This window comes from Nelusetta ayraudi, unplaced genomic scaffold (genome assembly GCF_046127955.1).
Source record: "Nelusetta ayraudi isolate G7.1 ecotype Tasmania unplaced genomic scaffold, CSIRO-AGI_Nayr_v1 ptg000048l, whole genome shotgun sequence".
NCBI classification, from domain to species: Eukaryota; Metazoa; Chordata; class Actinopteri; order Tetraodontiformes; family Monacanthidae; genus Nelusetta; species Nelusetta ayraudi.
In genome coordinates this window covers 9,564,322-9,588,784 of record NW_027466098.1, presented here as the reverse complement: position 1 = coordinate 9,588,784, position 24,463 = coordinate 9,564,322, and the positions used below count along the sequence as shown (strand labels likewise).

Here is a 24,463-nt window from a genome sequence, read left to right as displayed (position 1 = left end):
TGGACTTACTGAGAAGCAGGAAGAGTGAAAAATTAGCCAGGGGTCCCTCTGTTTACCCCCTGCAGGTTAATGACTAGGAAAAATTCCAAGAAGTATTTAGTTCCGAGGGGTCTCAAACAGGAAACCATAATCTGCATGTGTGCTTTTGTTTGCACAGGGAAGGAATTTTCAGTATCTTTTAAATTTTGCTGCCAAGCTGCTGATAAATAGTATGTTTTGCTCCTTTTTTTTCTTTCCTTCTCGGACTGGGCATTGCAATAAGAATGCAACAGCCATTTCCTGTTACACTGCCTGCCTCATAAGGTTTGGTTTTTGTCTGTTTTTTGTTCACAGCGGTGTGCAAGCAAGGGTGTCATCAGGTGCACGGCTCCTGCTCTCTACCTGGAGAATGCAAGTGAGTCAGCAGAATCAAGAGTTTCATCGTTTCTCCCTCAAAACACTGGCGTGGCAATCGGCCAGTTGACCTCCAGCTGGGCAAGACGGACAGACAGCAGCACAATCTACAACCGTGCATGTATACAGAAAGATATGATGGCTAATGAAGGGGAACAAACTAGAGAAAGAAAGAGGAGAAAGGCACATATTTTATGTTTCACACTTTTTATTTTCCACTTCCTCCAAAAGCAGAAACCTTCTCAGATGGAAAAGTGAAAGCGTGCAACAGTGATTCATTTGACAAGTGAAGAAAGTCACAGATGCAGGATGCATGAACAGTATTACAAGCAGTGATGACACAGTTTCCACCTCAGGTGTCACTACGGCTGGAAGGGCCCCCTGTGTGACCAGTGCGTGACCTTCCCCGGCTGCGTGTACGGCAGCTGCGCCGAACCCTGGCAGTGTGTGTGCGACGTCAACTGGGGAGGACTGCTGTGCGACAAAGGTCAGGCATGTTTTTGTGTCTAAAATCCAGCCAATTATAGCCCGCGTCTGTGCCCAGCACGGCCGCGATTTACAACTTCTCCCAGATAAACCCTGACGTACAATTAAATCTGAATTGTTGGCGCATGACGCGCCGTGTCACGACACCCCTATTTGGATCGTGTTGTTTCGTTGCGGTCCCGCGCTAGACACATCAGCGCCAATTAAATAACAATAACAGGAAGCCGTTACAACACAGCGATAGCTTTCAAGACAAATAAGCGTCTCCACAGCTTCGGCAGATGAGGCTCTGAGACATCTTCAAAACACAGGGCACGGTTTACAGTAGTGGGAAAAAAAAAATTGTTTTCACTCAGTCAATCCCGATTCTTGTCACTGAATATTTTCCAGAATTTTTTTTTGTGTTTCAAAGGGTTTAACTGCATCAGAGGCATAATTTTTTCTTATTGCGATTAATTGCAGATCTTCATAGTTAACTGGGATTAATCTTGCGTTCCAAGGCAGTTTTAACCCCGTATTTCTTACCAGAAATCGGCCAGAGGGGCCGACTACGGGTTAGTAGAAGGCACAAAAAGGCTTATGCCAGGTTCACACTGGACGCAGAATTGCCGTAGCCACAAAATAGACCAGACGCCGAAATCATCGTTGCACGGCGCGAGCCGGCCGCAGAGGCGCGCGCAGCTTTGCCTTCTGGTCTGAACGACGCCACCGATTAGCAAGGGCGCCGAAAGGAAGCGCTCTCCGTGGTATCACGTTTGAAACGCAATTTTAAAAAAAATAACGCGTTATGGGTTGCATTTAATTAGTTGCGATTAATGCGTTTGACGATGACAGCCCAAATTAATTTGTTGTTTATTGTTAATAAGACAAAATGAGAAAAACATTTTTTGTAGTTCTTACACACTGCACGGGTTGTAATGGACGTCACCTTGCTCAAACATCCAGTTCTGAGCTGGACAGAACAGTGCAACTGTATTTGGAGACTTGAGGCTGATTCCCGGCTCAATACAACACATCACAAACACGAGTCGCAGGTGTGCCAGAAGTTTTTGGACACCTCTGTGTGTTTTGGTCAAGGACCTGAGTCTCGAGTCTGAGATAAAGAGAGGGACAGACAAAAGAAAAAGAAAGAAACATTGTAGCCTGGTACATTGTGCACATATGAACTCTTCCATATCTTCCCAGGCCTGGAGTGCCTATCCCCAGGGGTGGGATGGGGAACAGCTCCCTCGGGGCCTCTACTTCATTAACTTTTCCCAGAGTCCCTCCGACATTGTAGCGCACATCCTCCCTCCGCCGTCCCGCCGCGAGAGCCCGCGACCTTTAGAGTCGAGCGAGCGCCCACAGGACGCCGTTATTGTGCGCACGAAAGCTGATAGCCTTGGGTAAGAGCGAACGTGAGCAGGGCTGGGCCGAGCTCTCCGAGACTAGGTGGGGTTTCCGAGCTGTTTGTCTGTCTGTGTGTGTGTGTGTGTGTGTGTGTGTGTGTGTGTGTGTGTGTGTGCACTCATGAAAGAGCTCCGTAAAGAGCTGCAATGAGACAAAGACAACGTGGGTGCGGAGATCATTAGAGAGCGCTGAGCTTTAATCAGCCTTAACTCTGGAGACAAGAGGCCCTGCAGCTACTGGGCCTTGCACAGTCAGCACAATGAGACGACCTGGATGCACCATTAGCCGGCGTGAAGAATGTGTGTGAACATGTGAGCTGAGCTCCTGGGCTGAATCAGAGCCAAACCCAGTTCACTCGGATTCCTCCCCGTGTCATCTCATTATGTTCCCATTACTTTTATTTCTTTCTTTCCCCCCCCTCGGCGGTTTATTGAGCTGTTAATTCAACTTCTAAATGGCAAAACTTTGTAACATTTCAAATGCCTCCAGATCTGAACTACTGTGGCACCCATCAACCCTGCAAGAACGGCGGGACCTGCACCAACACGGAGCCCAACGAGTACCAGTGTGAATGCCAGGAGGGATTCAGAGGACGCAACTGTGACATCGGTAACCTCACACTCAAAACACTAAAAACTGAACAAATTATAATTGAAAATGATCAAATTGATTAAAAAAGGGACATTCTTTTTGTTTTGTCCTATCATTGAGCAAACAGTTACAAGCGATCCACATTTTAAAATTCAATTATGATCACTGCACCTCAATGTGAATCTGGGTGATGCAAGATGCAGCAGCTTGAGCCACACCGTGAACTCATTTCACATCGCTACGTGTGCGTCCCCTCTGTCCTCTCCATACCCATTCTCATCAGTGGAGCATGCCTGTTTGTCGTCCCCGTGTGTCAACGGCGCCACCTGTGTGGAAAACCCGATGGGATTCACCTGCGTCTGTACAAGGGACTGGACCGGACACATCTGCGCCGAGGGTGACTTTTTGGCGACTCTTTTGCACACACACACACACACACAGCAGGAGTTTGAAGACTTTGACTTGGTCTAAGGCAAGCTGATAACGTAGAAATACTCAAGAAAGCCTTTCTGGATACTTTATTATTACAAAGTTGTGCCAAACTTAACAAAGTTGGCGAAAAGTAAACCCTCCTATTTGGCCAATGTCCTCCACCCTAATCACTGTCCACCAACTGCAATGCTCTTCTTTCAAAGTTTGCCCCTTCCTGTCTCTCTCTCTTTCTACACCACTCGCCTTCTCCACCAGCCTTGTTCCCGTTGTTATTTACTGTTTACGCCTCTCATTTCATCGTCTGCGCTGCCATTTATGGATAAAATTGACTGTGAAAATTGCTCATCAGCAACCCCCAAGAAAGGCCTGCTGACTTTTGTGTTTTTGCTTCCAGGGGTCGCAGCCACTTAACAAGCACAGATAATTTCCTCCTGCCGTCGCTGCCCATTAACCCCTCAATCAATTTTTTTTGGTTTGCAATTGAGGCAGAGACTTTAAGATTCTGTTTCTTTTCCGAGCAAAAATATTCAAATCGCAAACCTTCATGCCGAATAAAAATGGCAGCAATGGGATTTTGACCTGCTTCCAAATGCTATTTGATTTGCGCCATGCGTCCTTTGGAAAAGAACAATTGCAAATAAACACCCCAAAACTCCACTGCAGCCGCCCCCTATAGGTGTTGACGCGTAACATTTGACAGGTTCTGCTGTGCACTGGCGAGCAGCACTGCGCCGCAGTGTGTAACTAAGCTCTTGCCAAGTCCTTTGCTTATCTTTTAATTAGGGAAACGTCCACTTCTGATAAAACGTCAGCTGTTATCCAAGCTGTGACCGTTATTATCACAAGCTTGGAGTCATTTCCTGTTTTTGTCCCATCAAAACTGTGGCGTTTTCCTCAAAGGATGCTGACTGATCATGTCATATTCCGACCTGTTTCAAACAAGGATATGAAAAAGTTTTAGATAGCAAATGCGGAATGCAAGATTGATAAGGTTTTTATCATTGAAAACCTTTAATGAAGTTATTTTTCAAAAGAAGTTGTGTTCAACTAAATCATTCTTACTCGCAGCCGGTGTTGCCCAGGTCAGGTTTAGAAATGATGGATCATGCAATTCAAGTAGTGTTTTCTCCACTGGAAAGGCACCTCAGAGGGCACTTTATCATGTTGGCCGCTGCACAAAAACTCAAGGAAGATTTCAACCTACGTGTTTTATCTGCAAATTAAGAAATGTCTGCTGTTGCACTCTAGAGCTGGATGAGATGAGATTTTCTGTAATATTTGACTGTCAAACTTTTGTGTATTTAGTCAAATCTATTCCCATTTATCACATTTCCCCCCTCGTGCTCCCTTTTCTTACTTTCCAAACCAGCGATCCTTGACTTGAGATTAAAAAAAAAAAAAAAAAAAAAAGTCTAGAGTAAACCTTCAAAGCCAAATTGTTCGCGTCAAAAGTCCTGCATTGGAATCAGTCTGGTGCGTCTAATGTGTTTAATCTGTCTCAGTCCTCGGCCTCTGTCGCCACCCTCTCAGTGACACAGTCAATGCAGAAGGTCACAAACTCCTTTTCCCCGTAAAGTAGCAAACGAGCTGAACTGTCACAACAGCCAGTGCCTGCCTGATGACGTACTTTGTAGTGTGAGACTCATACAGGCATGAGGGTCTGTTGTTTATGTATGTATGTGTGTGCGCACGAGTGTATACAGGTGAGATTGAGTCTTGGTGGGTGGATGGTGTGTCAGCAAGCTGCGCGTGATTGGGGGAGGACGGCTACCGGGCGTTGAAACGTGGAGAAATGTTGTTTTGTTTATGGCGCTGGGTTCGCTGCGAGTGCGAATTGCAGCCAGGGAGGCAGGCGGGCTGTCTGTCCGTCCGTCTGTCTGTGCACACTGTGGGAGGCTTCCTGGAGGAAAAAAAAAAAAACAGTCAGAGTCTGCCTTCTTAGAAATTATAGCCATAATCATAACATGCCTCCACTCGGTAGACTGTATATAAATACATACAGCCAACATTAATTAAAGGGTTTATTGTTATGAGTTGTTTGTTTAGTTTCGGGGCTGCCGCGATAGTCTGCCTCGGTTATTATTGCTCGGGGTTTGAGCCGGGGTCAGCGGCATGGAGTTGGGGCTCAGGGTTCGACGCAGAACTGCGCGCAGTAGCATCTGCGCTGCGTGAATACATAATGCGGTGATGCAGTGTATTGCACGGTTAACCACCGCGGATATATATTTCCAGATTCTTTATCTGAAGAGGAATTCCATCCCAGAGAAGCGAAACCAGGCGTGGCTGCGCCATGTTTCTGTTTGAATTACTTTCATTCCTCCCTCCTCGCTGACAGAGGTTTGAGGTCTCATCGCCCTTTTTTTTTTTTGTCCGGAGATAATTATATTTTTCATTATTTGCACAAAAAAAAGAGTGGTAAAAAAAGAAAGAAGAATGAAAGAGCAGGCAGCCCCGGTGACAGCATGCTAATGCAATATTCCAGAGCTCACGTTTCCACTTTGCGGTCGATAGTGACATATTTACACAAACACACACCGAATGTCTCTTTAGGATTCACTCGCACTTTCTAATTTCATAGCCCAGTAGTTCATGCAGCACGTTCTCCTCTCCCTTCTCCCGTCTCAGCGGTGAGGCACTGCGATCGGAGGCCGTGTGGACCCGGAGCGACGTGTCAGGAGGCCCCCGGAGGCTACCAGTGCCTCTGCCCGCCTGGGTGGAGTGGCCGGACCTGCCAGCTGGGTCAGTCGGATGCCAATTCGCAGCATTTCACATTATCGAGTTCTAGATCTGTTCAGTCTGTTATTCTTATTATTTAGTTTGTACTTATGCTGTACTGGTACTGGAGTTGGAGTGCAAAAAGAGAATATCTGAAAATAATAACTCATTCCAGCGATGTTTCAAGCTGGTCTTTTACAAGGCAAAACATTGGCCGCCTCGCTACAGTGTCCGTAGCAAGTGTCGACCACAAATACGCATCTAAAGTGCAAATTAAGGGGACAGAGAAACCCAGTGACACATTAATTCTTCCTCAGAGCCATCCTGACTGCGAATCAGTATTCTCTAAATGCTCTGTCACGCCCCGCTGGGCCGCATTTGCTCACTCTGACAAGTCTGCAACCACAGGGCTGTTGTGCTGGAGAGTGCGGCAGAGGCAAAATTGTATAGATCAGATCACTCAGCCAGACACACATGCTCCCCCGCAAAACGCACATGATGCTCTGTGGAGCCGAGGCTCGAGGGTTACGAAGGAAAAACTGAGACATATTTCAGGGTGACAGCCACCGCTGCTCCACTGTAACGCTGCAATATGTCACTTTGACACTTGATAATCTCCCATAGTTCTACATCACAGGTCAGCGGCTCAGTGCGAGGAGCGCCGTTCAGCCGTAGGTGACTAAAGTCTTTATAGCCTGAGCGGCCAAGCAGGGCGCCAGTCGTGCCGCAACTGCTGAAAACCGAATAGTCTCTGCATCGTTTTTAATAAGAATACCTCACTCCTTATGTTTCAGAACAGAACAGAGAGAATCCCCAGAGATAACACTCAAACACTTGCGCACCGACGCTAAATCTAAAGCTAAAAGGTCCCTTAACACCTCGACCAAGTATAGATTACCCATAACTGAGTACTTCCTCTTTATTGGTGCAGCATTTCTTTCTAATCCTCCCCCTGTGATATGAGAAGTGAAGCCTCGGGGTCTCGTGGCTTTAACAAAAGGTGGGAAAAGTTAACAGAAGGTGTGGTACAGTGTGGAGATATGTGCAGAAAGTAACTGATGTGGGAAAATGCCGTAAGGCAAAGCAAGGTAGTGTGAAATGTGTTCATTTTGTCTCTTCGTTATTTCCTCTTGCATATTATCGTTCAGTTAAATTATCTTATACACTGCCAACCTGCATATGTGTTGTCCTGTCGGACTATGGCAACATTGGAGTTAATGTACAATACACAGTCAGTCTCCAGTAAAGCAAATGTTATTGTCCCTTAATGTAAATGTGTTTTGGCAAATGCAGAAAATAGTCGACAGTAAGCAAACGCACTGAAACGATGATCAATATACATATGAACAGAACGCTGATATTGATATGGACATGTCAATCACAGTAATGGCTTATCTGCCACAGACACAAGCAACCCACAAAATAGATCCAGACTCATTTCTAGAAAATGTCAATAATTTTACAAACCCACCAAAAAATGCCAGTTGGTGTGAAGCGACAGCTCCTCTGTGAGCAGCTGCTCTTTTCATCCGCTCTCAATACCGCCTGTCCTGTTCATCATCCCATCTGACCTGTGAGAGAATGCACCGCCATGGCATCAGTTATTTTCAAGAGGCTCTTTTCCTCTCTCTAGACACTGACGAGTGTGAATCTGATATATGTGTCCACGCCCGCTCTTGCCGCAACCTGATCGGGGGATACCTGTGCGACTGCCTCCCCGGGTGGATGGGCCAGAAATGTGACATCAGTGAGTGTTCAAAAAGCACTTAAGCACTTAGCTTGTGTGTATGAAAGAAACATTTTTTCGCTAAAATGAGAAAAAGAGTTTTTGCCTGAGCTTGATTTCTTGAATTTTGTTTAAAAAAAAGTGTGTGTGCCTCTGCCCTTTAGGGAACAGCAGCTGTCAGGGTTTGTGTCAAAATGCTGGACGCTGTGAGGTAAGAGCCCTCTCCACTCTCTGCATGCTTCCCCTTAGCTTCACTGATACCAGCAATTTTAAATCAGGAAGCCTAGCACTTCTCTGTTACCTGTTCTTTTTCTTTTCTTCATACAATAATTGCCCTCTCTATCGTGCATTTATATTAATGTGCACATATAACGTCCACTTGTGCAGGATCTACTGACGGAGTCCAGATGTGTGTGTCCGCCTGGCTTCTCGGGGAAATATTGCCAAAACAGTCTGAGTCCCTGCGACAGTGCCCCCTGCTTGCATGGAGGACAATGTGTGGAGAACGAAGGGAAGACCATCGCCTGCAACTGCCCAACGGGATATTCAGGAGTCTTTTGTGAGGTAGGGAATTGAGTAGATAATATTAATCTAGTCAGCAGAAAGAAAACATCATGTATACTGGCAAATATATATTCACCACTGCTGTAAATCTAAAGGCATCCACACACGGCATTGCAAACTGTAAACATAGTCTTGAGGACGGTGTCTTCAATGCGTCTTGAAGACACAAAGTACATTATTATTATTAAAAAAAAAAAAAAAAAAGACTCACATTTAATTAGGCGTATACATTTGAGTTTTGAAAGCCAAATGTGTAGGATATGCAGAAATCTATTCAAATAAACAGAATGTCTAATCTAATTTGATCTATAATCTATTTAGTCATGCACATCTGATGTAAATATATATCTATGTTTATCATTTATGTTTCCAAAGGGCAGGCCAGCTATACAATAACCAAGAAGGTGGATTTGCGGGACTTGAAATTGTTTTACCCTGACAGTCACATCATGCACAAGAAATATGTGAGCTCAAGTGCAATATCAGAAAACGAGGATTAATGAGAGGAGAGAAAAATGTCAGCAAAGAGACGCTGAGGTCCCTGACTCACCGTATTCATGGGGAAATGCCTTCTTTTCACCAGATGCAACTGAATCGTACAACTTCACAAAAGGGAAATGATAGTAAGATAGTTTTCTAGATATTCCTGAAGAGCTGATAGAATGATAGCGTTTAGTGCCTAAGGTATTTGGTATTTTACCTTATATCCACAACTGACTGTTCAATGTAGAGTTATTACAGTAAAATACAGAAAAGTAAGAGTAGTGACTGGAAATGCGAGTCTGTGTTATTGCGATTTGCCATTTATGGTTTCTTTTATTTCAGGCAGCGTTGGATTTGTGTGATCCCAATCCCTGCCAGCAGGGTGCACCCTGCCACAGCGTGGGCGGTACATACATGTGTACTTGCCCTGAAGGTTACCAGGGTAATGAGTGCGTGAGCCTCAAAAGTCCCTGTACTGGTCAACACTGCTCAGGTAACGAGAGATTTGACTTTTTCTTTAATCCTTCAATTTTTTTCCAGATATTTCTTTCCAACCCCATTTTTCCCTCCTTCCGCGTGCAGGCGCCATGTCCGACTCGACACACCGAGCGATCAGCTTCTACATCATCCTCGTCGGCACGGTGGCTTTGGCGGCGGTGTGCGGCTGTGCCGGTTGCATCTTCGTAATCTCCCACTTCCATCGCAAGAGGAAAAAGCAGCAGGCTGTGCCGCAGGAAGAAGGCATCAACAACCAGAGGGAGATTGTCAACCTGATTCGAAACGTGGACCGTCCCATGCCCATCCAGCCCCCCGCCCCCTCGCTGGCGCACACCCCCGCCCCGGCGCCTGTCCCGCGATGCTACGAGGAGATCGAACTGACCCTCCCGCCATCCCCAGCACCTTCACACCCGTCTCCAGCACTGAAGCCGGCCCACGGGCCCAAACTGGACATTTCAAATAGGGAGAGGGAAAAATTGAACACTTTTCGCTATACAGAGAACCAAGAACTGGAAGCTTGACCTTTGAACTTTGGGGTCGCTGAGGAATCTGTGTCCTTTGCACTTTTCCTGGTCACAGGGACCTGTTTCGTGCTTCTTGCACTGTTGCAGTCATGAAAACGGGGCGACCAGGCGACACCTGAGGAGCAACGGCTGCTAAGTTTAAAAAAAAGAAAAAGGAAAAGGAAAAAACGTCTTACTTTGTTGTTTCTTCTGAACTCATTTTGGCAGTCGTCAGAAACCTAAAAATCTTCACAATGCCATCTGGTGCTTGAACCTCCTTTTTAGTTTGGAAGCAAACTTGGAGAAACTGGATGATTGGACCGTTATTTTACACGTGGTGTGTTCCTGTCCCTGGTTGTGAAACAAAGAATGTGCATTCTGAGTATACATGTGAGGGAAAAAAAAAGGACTGGAGCAGTTTACGTTAAGCGGGCGCAAAGCATATACGTCTGCTCCGAAGGCTGGAAAGCCATTTAAGAACTTTTTTTTTTTTTTAATTCAACACTGTTGCCTGTATTGTCTCTTTAATCTTACCGTTTGTCAGAGATGTATGATTTTTTTTTCATACCTGTGTGTAAAATAGCTTTTTTTGTACATGAATATATTGTACATATTGATGCCCTTTTGTACTGTGGTTTGGTCTGAGAATATCACCGTATCCTCTTTGCTCTGTTTGCCCCTGTTCACTTTCCATTTGGAGCATTCAGTACATGTGCATTGTAATAAAAGTGCATTTAACAACTATTGCATATTTACTTCTCAACTGTGCTCACCGCTAGCAAACAAGAACCTTGAGGTTTTTTTTTTATTAGCCTTGTCTATGTTAGAGAGCTGTCAATACTGTTGTGTAAAGTCAGGGTTGTCAGGTTGTGCTTAAAGTTTAAATGGAAAAAAACCCAAAAAACAATTAGATGGGATTACTAATGACACATATTTAACAGTCTACTAATTAAAATAAACATATCTAGAGAAAAGACAACATTGCAGATTAATTAATATAAAGTTACTTCTAACCAAATAATTGTCTTTCCAACAGGGCTTTTTGCATACTGCACAACCGTCTACTTTACTTACATATATGTTAACTTCTTCTAATGAATTCTTTTCAGAATCCCAGTGTTCTTCTTCCAGTGTTTTCGTTTTGTTTTTAACAGCCTACGTGATTTAGATTAGGTCAGTGGGACAGAGTGATTCCAGGGTTACGGTAGTGACAGTTACTGGGCAAGTGGATGTGACAAATGTGATCTATGGCCTTAACAGTCAACAACAGGCTGAAGATGAACACAGGCTTCCTGTTGCTTTCCAGGCCAGGAAGATATGAAGGAAACAGAGGGTAGATACACACTCACACACCACTTATGAGAGCCTCTTTACACCTGCAGTCTAGTCATGAATATTAGACTACAGTTTGATCCAAAAAAAGGGGTTTTCGTTCATCATTTGCAATATCTAGGCCCATTGTGAAGCGTTTCATCTAATTTAAACTGTTGTGTATCTGTTTCAACACTGGCAATCACTGCGTTTGACACTACGCTATTCTCATGAACTTAACACTCAGAAAATGGAATTTTGAACATTAGGGTTTGTTGAAAACTGTTTTTGTTAAAAAGGAAAAAGTAACTCACTTAAACCTTTCAATATGTGGTTTCCACCTGACTTCGCAAAATGAACGCAGGTCGGCGCCAATCTTCGGTCTTGCAGAGACACCTTGCGGCCACAGTTGTCTATTCCACACGACGCACACAGCGAAAAACATTATTATTTTGTTTTTTCTTATATTACGTTCACACGCTTATCCAGATTCAAAGCCGTAGAAGCGGCCTGCTTGTCATGGGGTCGAATCCCAACAATGTCACAAAAAATAATTTGTTAGAGTTATAGCTGAAAAATAAACTTTTGTTAGATGACAAGCCAAATTAGAATTTGGTTTGATAACAAATTTTGATCAAAACATGACATCACACTGACTCTGGTGTTCTCCTCGCATCTTCACATTACCCATTAGTGACCATTGTGTGTTCACAGCGTATAAATTAGCTTTAAAACCATTAAAGTTGGAAGTAAAACGCTGCAATATTGACAGTCTCTGCGGTCCGCAGCGTTCCGTGAGGCCAATCTCGGTACTACACACACAGTCCCGAGACAATTTGAAACCGGAGGAGGCGGGTGTCGTTACGGCTGCACCATCGTGTTCGGCTAACAGAAAACAACCCAAGTGTGTGTTGGTGGACAGTAAAACAGGTACACTATCTAATTTGCACCCGATCTATTGCGCAGTGATATTCGTTCGTCTTGCACTAACGAGACTGAGACACTCGCGTACTACTTCACGTGGAGCATGCCCGTTTAACAGAGCCTAGCTTAGCCACTTTGTGGTCTCTTGCTAACAGCCGTGAAGGCCGAAACAACATGCGTATCTAGGCCCATGTGAGTCCAAACAGGCAATACTTCAACATGAAAATATTTTTTGTAAAAAAAATTATGAAGCTAACTCAATGGGGCTACACAATTAGAACGATAGTAAAGAAGGCAATTGACATCTCGGTGTAACGTGTTCGAGCAATTAATATTAGCATTAGCGCACAGGGGTTGACGGTAGCTGCGTTAATCCAGGTAGTTTACTGACTGACATAACTTGACTAACCTCCTAAGAATAGAATATAGCTTTAAATTTAAAGAATAGTTATTTGACTTGCCACTGGTACCCATTATTATGGTTTGCTGTTTTAATTTTTTTTAAAAATAATAATAATAATAAAAAAAAAAATCAGTACCCTACATTCTATATTAATAATAACGTAGACACTTCATGAAGGGAGTGTGTAGATAATGATGTCGTGTCGTTTCTGGGAGCAAAATCCAATGCTACGTCAGTTGTCGTGTCATTAACTTTCCTTTCCCTAAACAATACAATTAAAAACACCTGCTGCTTGGATTCTCGTGTGCCGTTAGTAGGAGTGTATCTTGGCCATATTTGCTTACATGCTTCTTTGCTGCACTAATTGTGTTGTAATTTCAGCGGCTCAAGGGAGTTTCTCTTAAGAGTATTCCAAGAAGAGGCGTGGCAGTCAGCATTCTGCAAAGTTTGCTCTGTGACAAATGTCCAGGCTTAATGTCACACAGTATTTTGTGACTGATTTTGTTTTTATATTAATATCAACATTGTAAGGTGCTGACAGTTATGAGCGCCTCTCTTTTTCCTTTCTGCAACATCTTCCTAGTTAGCGAGAATTGAATTTCTTCTCCCCTGTCTCTTCTATTCTTGCCCGTTTACAGCAGCCGTGCCTCGCCGAGCCCCCACCCCCAGCGGAGCCGTCATGTGGCAGGAGGCCCGCAAGCATGAGCGCAAGCTCCGTGGCATGATGGTAGATTACAAACGCCGAGGCGAACGCCGGCGAGAGTACTACGAGAAGATAGTAAGACTTTCCCTTTTATTGTCTACTCTGCTGCATGAGGGCGAGTCGCTTACCTGTCATTTCAGCTGGCAGTCTTTTATGAAAGAAGAAAACACTTAGAGGTTGAAGTGAAAGCAGATATACGGCCAGGATGAATGATATTTCTGTTATGATAGGAAGAAAGGAACCTGCAGATGGGAGCCTTGCTAACGACGTATATTACGCTACTATGTATGATATGAAATCAAATCTCGCTCTGCATTCTTCAAGATGAGTGATAGCAATATGCTCCCTGAGGCTGGTATTGCATCTGCAAAACATCTGGAAGATTAATCTTCAATATGTCTTAAAGATGCGATTATGTTCACAAAAAACCCTCATATCAGAATTATATGTACGTATGGAGCTGAAAGAAATGCATCATTACATTCATGTTTGGAACATTTCTTGTGTTCCTTCATTTCAATGTTGAGAGAATATTGTTTACAAACACCTCTGTTGTAAGAAAGAACCTTGAAAGTAAAAATTGGGTTTTTCCAGCCGTTTCTTTATCTATGTGCGGTGATCTGTACATCTGTGCTGACTTGATATTTCCTGGACAGACCTGTTGCCACACTTGATATTCTATATATATAAAGCTACTTCAAATGTCATCTTTTCCTGACGCTAGCGATCATCTCATTTCCTGTTAGGTACCAACTTTTACATGGTTTTAATTCTGTTTCTTGCCAAAAAAAAAAAGTGACTTGTAAAAGCTGGTGCAACATCAGAGCTTTTCTATATTTGTCCAGCTCCTTTATTTAATTAGACGATAGTACTGACTGGGAACCTTCTCTCTCTGTCTTGTCAGAAAAAAGATCCAGCTCAGTTTCTGCAGGTCCATGGCAGAGCCTACAAGATCCATCTGGATCCAGCAGTTGCGCTGGCCGCAGAGAGCCCCATTAACATGTGAGCAGAGAGCGCAAACGACATGTGGCATCCTTCATTGTGCACAATCCCGATGAGACTTGACTGTTGCTCTGTTTGAAGGATGCCATGGCAGGGAGATGCCAACAACATGATCGACAGGTTTGACGTGAGAGCTCACCTGGACTACATCCCCACCTACACCCCACCACTGCTGTCCACATCGTAAGTCCTGAACCACCCCGCATTTAACACTGCACTCAGTCTGCTGGGACGACGCTTTGTCGGTTTTCTTGCTATTTTACACATCTATAGTGCACTGATTTCGCTCATGATTTTTTTTTTCCTGGAAAGATAGGAGAGGAGAATAGTGTTTCAACTTTTATTTACTTTATATTGCACTTGTGCCTGTAATGACTTGTTGCGAAGATCTATTGTAACCAATGTGATTATTTTCAGAAAATGTTTTGCTTCAATTGATTGAACTGTGCCACTCACCATTCAGCCCATCAAGGCTGTCAGTGTTGATTTAAACATATCTGTCATTTCTCATAATGCATCATTACTTTGTTCTCATGTTGACTTCTGGTGTTTCATTTGAATCCTGTACCTTGTAGTCTTGGCATTCTTCTCCAGCAGTTCAGAATGAATTGTGAAGTTAGAGACGCTTTCAATTCTGAGACTCAACTGAAATCTGTGGTGGCAAAAGTAAACAGCGACCCTGACAAACAGTCTCTCTCTCTCTCTCTCTCTCTCTCTCTCTCTCTCTCTTTCTCTCTCTCTCTCTCTCTCTCTGTCTGTCTGTCTGTCTGTCTGTCTCTCTCTGTTTCCCCTCTTGCCCTCTCACTCTTGTTTTCCATCGTGCTATTCCACAGCACCACAGACCAGGAGATGGAGGAGAGAAAGTGCAATTACGAGCGCTATAGAGGCCTGGTGCAAAACGACTTTGCCAGCAGTAAGTGCCACAAGCCAAATTACTCCCTGTCTTCCTCTCTTCTTCCCTTAAAACAAGATTCAGGTCATCTGATTGTGAGAGGTTACATCAGGAGGTTGTAATTCTGCAAAGCCACTGTTTATTTCAACAACAGCACATCTCCATACACTCCGCCTGCAATGAGACGATGTCGCCTTTTTGTTTTGTTCTAAAAAAAAATCTCCCTGTCGTTCTTCTTGCACAGTCTCTGAGGAGCAGTGTTTGTACCAGATCTACCTGGATGAGCTCTACGGTGGCCTGCAGAAACCAAATGAGGAGGAAAAGAAAAAGTATGCATGTTGCGTAAAAAACAGAACAGAGATGTCGATGTGGTGTTGCTCCACTCCGCGCTGCAATGTTAACACTCGCAAATATTTGGCTCTTGTTTCGCAGACTGGCTGAAAAAAAGGTTGCCATCGGTTACACCTATGAAGACAGCACCGTGGCTGAGCCGGAACCTCAGTCTGACAAGGACGAAGACAATTCAGAGAGCAGTGAATCTGAAGAGGACGAGGGCATTCCAGATATTGGTGGGCAGTGGGTTGGGCTCTAATTTGATTTACACATTAGGATAATGAAAACTCACTAAAGAGATTCCAAAAGAAAATCCTTTGATGAAAGATTAGAAAAAATATAAATTGTTTCTGATTCTACCCTTTTTTTTCCCTCATTAATATTGAATTCATGTTTTGTCTTTTTTGTATTTTTGTTTAGCACGAAAACATGGTTTGTTTACGGCTTTCGGCTGTTACCATCAAATAGCTTCTCGTCATATCCTGTTTCTGTGTTCATATTTAGATGTTGAGGTTGACGTTGATGAGCTCAACCAGGAGCAGGTGCTGGACGTCAACAAAATGGCCACGTCATATGGGATGGCTGAAGGAGACTTTGTGAGGTAAAGAGACTGTGTTGTTTTTCTCATGGTTTTTTATTTAGCATGGCGTCATCTGTCGGAATCATATCTGTCAAAATTGTGGTTTTATGTCATGTTTCACTTCTCGAGGACTTGATACATGAAAAGGAACAAAAAATTGCCCCTAAAATTGTAAAATCAGCTTGCGCTTCTTTTTTTCACAGGATGTTGAGAAAAGACAAGGAGGAAGTGGAGGCCATCAAACATGCCAAGGCTCTGGAGGCGGAGAAGGCCATGTATTCTGTAAGATGACGTCCAGTCACAGAGCCGTCGGCTAATTTTAACTACCGTGTGGAAACTGAACTCGTGTGATGATGATCTCAGGGCCGGCGTTCCCGCAGACAGCGGAGGGAGTTCCGAGAGAAGAGGCTGAAAGGGCGACAGATCAGCCCTCCCAGGTGCTCGAACGTTGGCTTTATTTTTACTTTTTGGCTGCACGTTCCCATCAAACAGGCTCCGCTCATGACTCCGTCCTGTGTTTCAGCTACGCCAGAAGAGACAGCCCCACATACGACCCCTACAAGCGGTGCGTTTGCTCCTTTTTTTTCTCTCCTCTGCAACATATTTCGCACCTGCGCTGCGTTGGCTTAAACCGCCCGCTCTCTCCCCGCAGGCCGGAGTCGGAGTCGAGCTCGGAGTCGCGGTCACGCTCCCGCAGTCCCGGCCCGGAGAAGATCACCTTCATCACGAGCTTCGGGGGCAGCGACGACGAAGCGGCGGCGGCAGCGGCGGCGGCGGCGGCAGCGGCGGCACAGACGGCCGCTCCTCACTCGGGCCACTCGTCCTCCGCCTCGCAGCACCCTGCAGGTCATAGCAGGGGCTCCCGGTCGGTAACTTTCCATCCCGCTGGCTTTTCATTGGTTGTTTTCTTTCCCGTCTGATGTCTAATGAGAATGAGTCCAGGCACAGAGATTCGCTGTGAGTTGTGAGGGCGATACTTTTTTAAATTAAAGGAAGGAAGTCTCGAAAATGAAAAGACGTCAAGGGAGTTGAGCGTTAGCTTAGGTTTCCTCCTGCGGGTCCTCCCTGACTGCGTGTCTCTCTTTGCCCCAGGAGACGCCGCTCGTCCTCCAGCCGCTCGCCCTCCTCCTCCTCGTCCTCCCGCTCCTCATCCCGCTCCTCGTCTCGCTCCTCCTCGCGGTCGCGCCGCGCCAGGCGCGGGCGCGGGGGCAGGGACGGGCGGAGGTCACGGACGCGGTCGAGGTCGAGGCGCCGCTCCCGGTCCTACTCGCGCGGCAGGAGGTCGGGGTCCTGGCGGCGACGCGACAGGACGCGATCGCGCTCCAGGGACCGGGACCGAGAGCGAGAGCGGGACCGGGACCGGAGACGATACTCGGCACGCAGGCGAACTCGGTGGGCCTCGCCGCCGCTGATGTCACTTCGTTAAGCGCACGACCTCTTCCTTCCCTCTTTAACGGCCCGGCTCGTCTCCGGTCTCCGTCCCGCAGGTCCCGCTCCAGCTCTCGCCAGGGGGGCGGAGGGTCCAGGCGCGCGCGGCGGAGCAGCGGGGACCACCGGCGGGGCGACGGCGACAGCCGCAGCCCCTTCCACTCCCCCAGTCGCAACAACCACAGCCCCTCCCCCTCTCACAGAGGAGCCCCGCCCTCTTCTGTCTCTGTCTGTGACAAGCTGAGAAAGTAAGAGCGCCGCGTAAGAAACAGTGTGTTGACTGGCAGAGTGTTGAGTGCTATGACTAAATATATTCCGGTTGAGAGGGTTTTTTTTCCGTCAGCAGATAAAACACAAATTTCCCCCCCCGCCCCCCCTTTTCTTTTTCATTGTTTTTATCAGTATGAGCTACAGATGCAAATTATCGATTAATTCATTAATCGTTCGTTGATTGACCTCATCCATCGATTAACTATTAATTGACCTAAAAAACAACACATTGTTTAACCCTTGAATAATGTTGAGGGTCCTATGTGACCCATTTTTGCACTAGAGAACAGTAAAAACACCCTAAACATTTATCCTCTGACTTTAAGTTGACTTCTAATGGGTCACATTTAAAAAAAAAAAAAAAAAAAAATTGTTTAAAAGTAACTTGTTCCAGGTATATGATGGCCATCACAGTCTCTACAGGTGAATTGCTCCTTCCTGCCACTACACTGTTATAATGATATTAACTACCTGTGTAAAAAATGTTCAATTAATTGCGACTCATTTATTTTTATCGATTAAATCCTTAATCGATAACCGATTAATTGTTAACATCCCTGGTGCGAGCATCTGAATTCTGAATACAAATACTGTTTTATCATTGCTTTGAACTGAACTCATCAAAACAAGAGAACGGGTCAGCTTTTGAACTTCGGTCCTCCTTCCAATCAGATCAGGTGTTGCGTTCAGTGACAGAGGGAGAACTGATTGTCAGTGACGTGCTCATGTGAAGTATTCGTATTTATTGACTGGGTTTATTGGGCTAATGGGGTTTAATGTTGTTTTAGAATGTTGATGAATTGTTAATGTGAATGAGAGCGGCAAATGTTGATTTTCAAAAATCTCTCTGTGTCTCTCTCTGTCTCTCTTCCTCTGTCTCTCTCTCTCTCTCTGTCTCTCTCTCTCCCTCTCTGTCTGTCTCTCTCTCCCCCTCTCTCTCTCTCTCCTTCTCTGTCTCTCTCTCTGTCTCTCTCTTCCTCTGTCTCTCTCTCTCTCTGTCTCTCTGTCTCTCTCTCTCTGTCTCTCTCTCCCTCTCTGTCTCTCTGTCTCTCTCTCTCTCTCTCTCTCTCCCTGCCTCTCTCTCTCTGTCTCTCTCTGTCTCTCTCTCCCTCTCTCTCTCTGTCTCTCTCTCCCTCTCTGTCTCTGTCTCTCTCCCTCTCTGTCTCTCTCTCTCTCTGTCTTTCGCTCTCTCTCTCCCTGTCTCTCTCTCCCTCTCTCTCTGTCTCTCTCTTCCTCTGTCTCTCTCTCTCTGCCCAGGCCTGATACTGCGGGTGGTAAAGAGACGGGAGCTGCCAAAGTCAGTAAGAATTTGATCTAACTGGGTTTCTTGCTAAAAGCCTACGCCTCCCTCATCCCTGACAGGCTGACACGGTTGTCCAGCACTCTGGGACGTAGAAAAAAAAATAAAATAATGTCTGTTTCTTGTCTTTTTGTTTTTTCCCCCGTTTCCCTGTTTTGTTTTGTTTTAATCGCCCCCTCCCAAGTGACCGCACTTTCCTGGCGCGACACTCTTTTCTCTGTCGTTTGCCGTCACAGCCGTCTGCCGCCGCTGAAACGTCCTCTCATTATCACCGCGTCACGTCTGCGTCTGCAACTGAACATTCGGCCGCGTTGTTGAAAGCAGGCAGCGTTCAAATGTCACTCTTGGTTTGGTTGTGGGTGTTTGGTCGAGAGAGCCCGAGAGACGAAACTCGCATTGACACACGCGTTGCAGCACGGTGAGAGATGGCACGAAGAAGACCGGCTGGCTGCTGACTGTAGTGTCGTCACAGCTGAGCAGACAGTGAGTGAGGGGCCAAGAGGTCGTTTATTGATTGGCGACGTTTACGTTAGTTGGATCGTTGAAAAAACTGAGCGCGTTTGTTCCTGTTGATTATAGAAAAGGGTTCTGTTAAATACATTTTTTTTCCTGTCCAGGAAGAAAGAAAGAAAGAAAGATGGATGGATGGATGGATAGATAGATAGATAGATGTACTTATTGATCCCATTTGGGAAACTCTGCTAAATTAGACTTTCAACTTAAAATTCCCAAAAAGTACATCAGTGTAGATTAGATTAGAAAATTAGAAATTAACTAACTTTTTCCTATAGACTTTTTCTTTCTTTCTTTTTTTTTTTTTTTTTAAAGGTTACTTTGTGGACTGTTTGCCGTCTTGATGCGGCTCGTCTCTTTAACTGGCAAATGAAGGGGAGATTTGAATGTGCTCAAACAGACAAACGGGAGTGGGACGTCCATTATCTGCCTCTCTGTCAAACTTGCCTGCGGCACTGTGACCTTCAGTTTTTCTTGCCTGGCCAGGTTCTAAACGGCCCACCGATGGGGCGTGGCGCCGACAAAAACGCTGGCGGCTCTCGCTGAACTCACTGGACCTGAACTTGTCCTTCTCTCACTCTTCTTCCCTCTCTCCCTCTCCTCTCACTCGTACACAGTAAACACGCCGCAGACTGCGATGCGGTTCATTCAGAGCTGTTAAGACGACACATAATCCTTTGTCTTTTTGATCTAATGGAACACCCACTCGACATGACTCTGCACATACACGCACAGACACTCGTTTTGTCGGTTTGTCAAACAGTGCAGTAATTCATTTGTCACCTACAGCCCAAGATGACCCCGCAAGAGCGACTGAAGTTGAAAATGCAGAAGGCCCTCAACAAGCAGTGTGAGTAGAGTGAAGAGGGCGGGGAAAGCCCGCGCCCCTGCTAATCGCCCCCCCCCCACCACCACCACCACCACCACACACACACCCTCCTGTCTCACACCTGTGAGCTGAGAGGTGACATTTTGAATGCTCCTGTCTTCTGTAACACAAGAGGTGTGAAGCAAAGCTGGAACGGACAAACTGAACTTTAAAAAAAAAATTAAAAAAAATAAATTTTGAGAAGCATTTTGTCTCGGCTATCAGACGAATGCTCGTTTGTTCTCTCCTTTGTACTTTTCAGCTTCAGAACTTCATTTAAATTGTGTGACTCTTGTTTGTTTGAGATCTTGGAATTACAGCAGTAAGACTAAAGGACAATCACTTTCAATATTTAACAATCTTCCCTGTGTGTGTGTGTGTGTGTGTGTGTGTGTGTGTGTGTGTGTGTGTGTGTGTGTGTGTGTGTGTGTGTGTGTGTGTGTGTGTGTGTGTGTGTGTGTGTGTGTGTGTGTGTGTGTGTGTGAGAAAGAAAGAAATCCACAATGTCTAAACTAACAGCGATGACACTGAAGGCGTTTGGCATGTGGCTTATCTCGTTTCTTTCCCCTCCATTCCTTCCTTCAGCCAAGGCGGATAAGAAAGCGGCTCAAGTGAAGATCCTTCAGCAGGAGCACAAGCGACAGGTGTGTGTTTCATCTCGTTTTCCGCCGTTTTCAAAAAAAAAAAAATGCAAAAAAAAAACCGACACGAAAGCAACTCGCCGTCCACCTTCCGCTCACCCCCGCGCCGGCGTCTCTCATTCCCAGGAGCGGGAGGGAGAGCTGCGAGCCATGGCACGCAAAATACGCATGAAGTAAGAAACTATGAGTCGCCTGCCCACCTGCCTGCCTGCCTGCCTGCCTGTGCTGCTCTGCAGCGGCACTCTGTGGTATTTGCGTGTTGCAATCGTCTGACGGCGGGACTCTCCACATCACGCAGGGAGCGCGAGAGGCGCGAGAAGGAGCGGGACGAGTGGGAGAGGCAGTACGGGCGGCAGAGCAACTCGCCCTCGCCATCCAAATACGGTAAGACCAGCGGGCGGCCACACGCGGCCCCTGTGGGTGTGCATGCGTGCGTGCGTGCATTGTGAACGTGCGTTCCAGCCTGAAAATTGTTTGAGGAGCGCTTTGACAGTTTAACGTGGCGGTGCTGCCGTTCTGATCCTGTCTGTCTGTCTGTCTGTCTGTCTGTCCCTCAGGCCGAGACAGCTCGTACAGAAGGTACGTTTCATAAACAGTCCACACAGCTCCTCGCAATCTCTCACCATCTCTCTCCACAACTTCATCCTGACACGCTTCTCTTTTTCGTTTCATTGCACATTTCATTTTCTGATTCGATGGCTTCTTGTTCTATTGATTTATTCAAGTTCCCCCCCCGCCCCTCAGTTTTTGTGGGTTCTGCTCGGACCGCTCCGTTGCATCTTCGTTATAATAATCCCAAGTCTTCCTAAGTCTTTGCAAATATCCTTATTTACAGTTTCGACCCCCCAGCGCCTTTTCAAACACGTAAACCAGTTTGACTTCTGACCCCTCAGACAATAGTGCTCCATTCCGAATTGCGTACCTCTAGCGTGTGAATGCACTTCACTTGTAGCACAGACTAATTTTGACACGGTTGGTGTCCAAAGAAAAAAGATGAAATCTCCTCCTCTTCTTCTTCTTCCACAACTCTCTTTCACGGTAGCGGCCACCAGCACAGCATAGACGGTTGCTTATTATCACGCAGACCGTAGATTGTAAATATGAAATGAAATGTGCCACTGGAGCCAGGAGAATGTTAGCTCACCCATAACAACATCAAGTCTTGTTCTTATGCCGCTTCCAATGTGTAACCAGTTCTGTGAGCGTGTGAAGCTTCCCCCCCGTTCCACAACTCGACTGTTGAACATTTGCATCACGCAGAAAGAACAACTGCATTGTCTCATCATCCTTGGTGTGAATACACTCAACACATTTATGCACTTAATATATATTGATTTTTTTCTTTTCAACTTTTCACTTTACAACGGACATTTTTCACCAGTTGTTGATAAATCTTTAGAAATGGACTGGAATGAATACAGTTTAAGGCTGATAATTATTAACGTGATTATTCTTGTTAGAAGCGGCAAAGAGTCCACAAAGATTTTACATCACACAGTTCAAAGCAGCAGAAGGAATCAGCACTCATTTAAATGAATTGAGAATTGCCTTGGCAATTTTTTTTAATGTGAGCAAATCCAACACTGACGAAAACCGGTTTCTCCATAAACAAGTCTTGTAAACTGATTGACAAACTGACTACCTTTTTTTTTTCTAGAATTAAAAAAAAAAAAAATAAAGTTAGCATTTTATGCAAATTCAATTATCACCTCGCGTCCGGAGAAAAACAGTTGCGGGGAGGTTTTTCCTCTTCCTTTGGTGTGGGCAAGTTGTGTTCAGTGCTATGCAAATATCTCACTTTTCACACTGCCTCGCTCGGTTTAATGCGGATGTAACAAAACGTATCCGACTGCCACTTCTTTGGGTCAGGCCTCTCCATGTCCATTCGCGTCGCCGTGTTGGACGGGGACAGGTGGACTCGAGAGACGTGGACAAATAAAAAAAACTGAATGGCGTGACAATGGTAGCAATGAAGAGCCAAAGGGAGGCGTTTGATGTTCCCGGGAGCCTGGCGCGGCTGAGTGCTTTAAATAACAAACGGTTCATTTGCTGCCGCTACCAGTCACTTCTCTAAACAGGATGACCTGAAGGCAGTGGCACCAGCCAGCCTGTGGGCCAGTGATACCAGTTCGACTAGTCCAGCTGCTCCAGCTGAGGACGGGACGGCAGGAGCTCAGCTTCACCTGCTGATCGTTACCGTTGAGCTCACGCACAGGCACAGCCCGCCAAAAGAAAACAGAGCAGAACAGGAAGTAGATTGTGTTTAGGATTTCACACAGTTTTGCCGTGTATCTGATTGGTGCGAGGCATAAACTGCCAGTTTCTGTTTTTATTGGCTTTGTTTCAGCTTTGCCTCAATCTGAAGCCTGATGTGTGCACATCTTTTCTAATCGAAAAAAAACAACAATAAAACAAACTCCCCCTTATCTGTATTACTGTAATTGCTGCTTTTTACACATCATTTTTCCCCTCCCAGGAGGTCCAGGTCAAGATCCAGATCGAGGTCCAGATCCAGGTCAAGGTCCAGATCCAGATCCAGATCCCGGAGTCCGTCCTATCGGTACTGAGGTGTCGAGGAGCCCTGAATGTGTCATACCAACCCCCCACTTTCCCTCTCAACATGACTTTACCTGGAAGTATGAAGTGACGGGCCGTCAGTGCTGTCAGTGCTGTCAGTGCTGTCAGTGCTGCCAGTGCTGCCAGTGCTGCCAGCACAGCGTCTCTGCTCCTGTTTCTGCAGGACGTTACCTTTTGGTAACTCGCTTCATTCGTCAGACACAGGTTGAGCCACTCGCCTTGATTTCACTTTTTTCTTTATACCTGATCTTGAGAGAGAGAGAGAGAAAGAGAGAGAGAGACTGCAGATTTGCATGCTGCTGTTTTTCCTGTCCCGCCTGAACCTTCATCCGCATGGTGAAAAGAAATGTTCAGTTTGTGTCCAAATCCTTAATATTCAGCAATATCTTGAATTTACCTCACCCACCCCCCACCCCGCTATTGTCATCACTGCATTTGTAACTTGGCACATTAAGTCGGTCCAACTGATTTACAGGATATTTATTCACATCCACTTGAAACTTAAAAGGAGATGCAAATGAATCTGTAAATTCAGTCTGTGAACTGGTTTTCTTTATTTCTTTTTTTTTTCTTTTTTTACTCCTGTGTCTTATGCCAATCTATTTTTTTCTGTTGAATATGTGGAATGTCAAGTTCAAAACGAAAAAATAAAATGATTTTGGAACGGTTCTGCGATCTTGGTTCTAAACTGTGCACCTCAAACACTCACACCACGGGGCTTCTTCCAGGTCAATTGTGTGTTTTCTCTGGTGTGGCGTTGAAATGAAACAAGTCCACACTTTGGGCACTTTGATTCTTCCACATAGCAGCCTCGTGACCTTCCCGTCATGCGGAAGGTACAGCAAAGCCTTAATGGCTGGAAGCTGAAGCTGAGCGTTTGTCTGATAGACTGCAAATAGATGAATAAGCATGGTACATTCATGATTTAGGCAATAATG

At 45.5% G+C, this 24,463-nt stretch overlaps 2 protein-coding genes across 5 annotated transcripts in view; both read left to right on the top strand.

The window, feature by feature from the left end:
- LOC142895271 (uncharacterized) overlaps positions 1–10,266 on the top strand; it is a 37,190-nt gene extending 26,924 nt beyond the window's left edge. The window contains exons 5-14 of the mRNA XM_076036177.1: positions 334–394; positions 750–880; positions 2,758–2,877; positions 3,143–3,256; positions 5,917–6,030; positions 7,640–7,753; positions 7,897–7,943; positions 8,120–8,296; positions 9,122–9,272; positions 9,362–10,266. Of these exons, the coding sequence (XP_075892292.1) occupies positions 334–394; positions 750–880; positions 2,758–2,877; positions 3,143–3,256; positions 5,917–6,030; positions 7,640–7,753; positions 7,897–7,943; positions 8,120–8,296; positions 9,122–9,272; positions 9,362–9,798 (1,466 nt within the window). The 3' untranslated portion in view covers positions 9,799–10,266. The remainder of the gene's footprint in view (positions 1–333; positions 395–749; positions 881–2,757; positions 2,878–3,142; positions 3,257–5,916; positions 6,031–7,639; positions 7,754–7,896; positions 7,944–8,119; positions 8,297–9,121; positions 9,273–9,361) is intronic.
- A 1,638-nt stretch (positions 10,267–11,904) lies between these two features.
- clasrp (CLK4-associating serine/arginine rich protein) lies at positions 11,905–24,193 on the top strand. Of its 4 annotated transcripts, XR_012928195.1 has the most exons (22): positions 11,905–12,021; positions 13,057–13,196; positions 14,026–14,123; positions 14,205–14,306; positions 14,957–15,036; positions 15,260–15,344; positions 15,448–15,584; positions 15,853–15,949; positions 16,132–16,210; positions 16,292–16,365; positions 16,452–16,493; positions 16,581–16,793; positions 17,021–17,320; positions 17,416–17,604; positions 18,884–18,923; positions 20,229–20,289; positions 20,893–20,951; positions 21,075–21,121; positions 21,247–21,332; positions 21,506–21,527; positions 23,425–23,620; positions 23,657–24,193. XR_012928195.1 is itself a non-coding variant. In XM_076036170.1 (21 exons), the coding sequence occupies exons 2-21, from the start codon at positions 13,098–13,100 to the stop codon at positions 23,513–23,515; spliced, it is 1,983 nt and encodes a 660-aa protein (XP_075892285.1). In that variant the 5' UTR covers positions 11,905–12,021; positions 13,057–13,097; the 3' UTR covers positions 23,516–24,193. The 4 variants fall into 4 exon arrangements, 2 of the variants coding, with proteins under 2 accessions (XP_075892285.1, XP_075892284.1); XM_076036170.1 differs by having other exon boundaries at positions 21,506–21,518; positions 23,434–24,193; XM_076036169.1 differs by having other exon boundaries at positions 23,425–24,193.
- Positions 24,194–24,463: the final 270 nt, after the last annotated feature.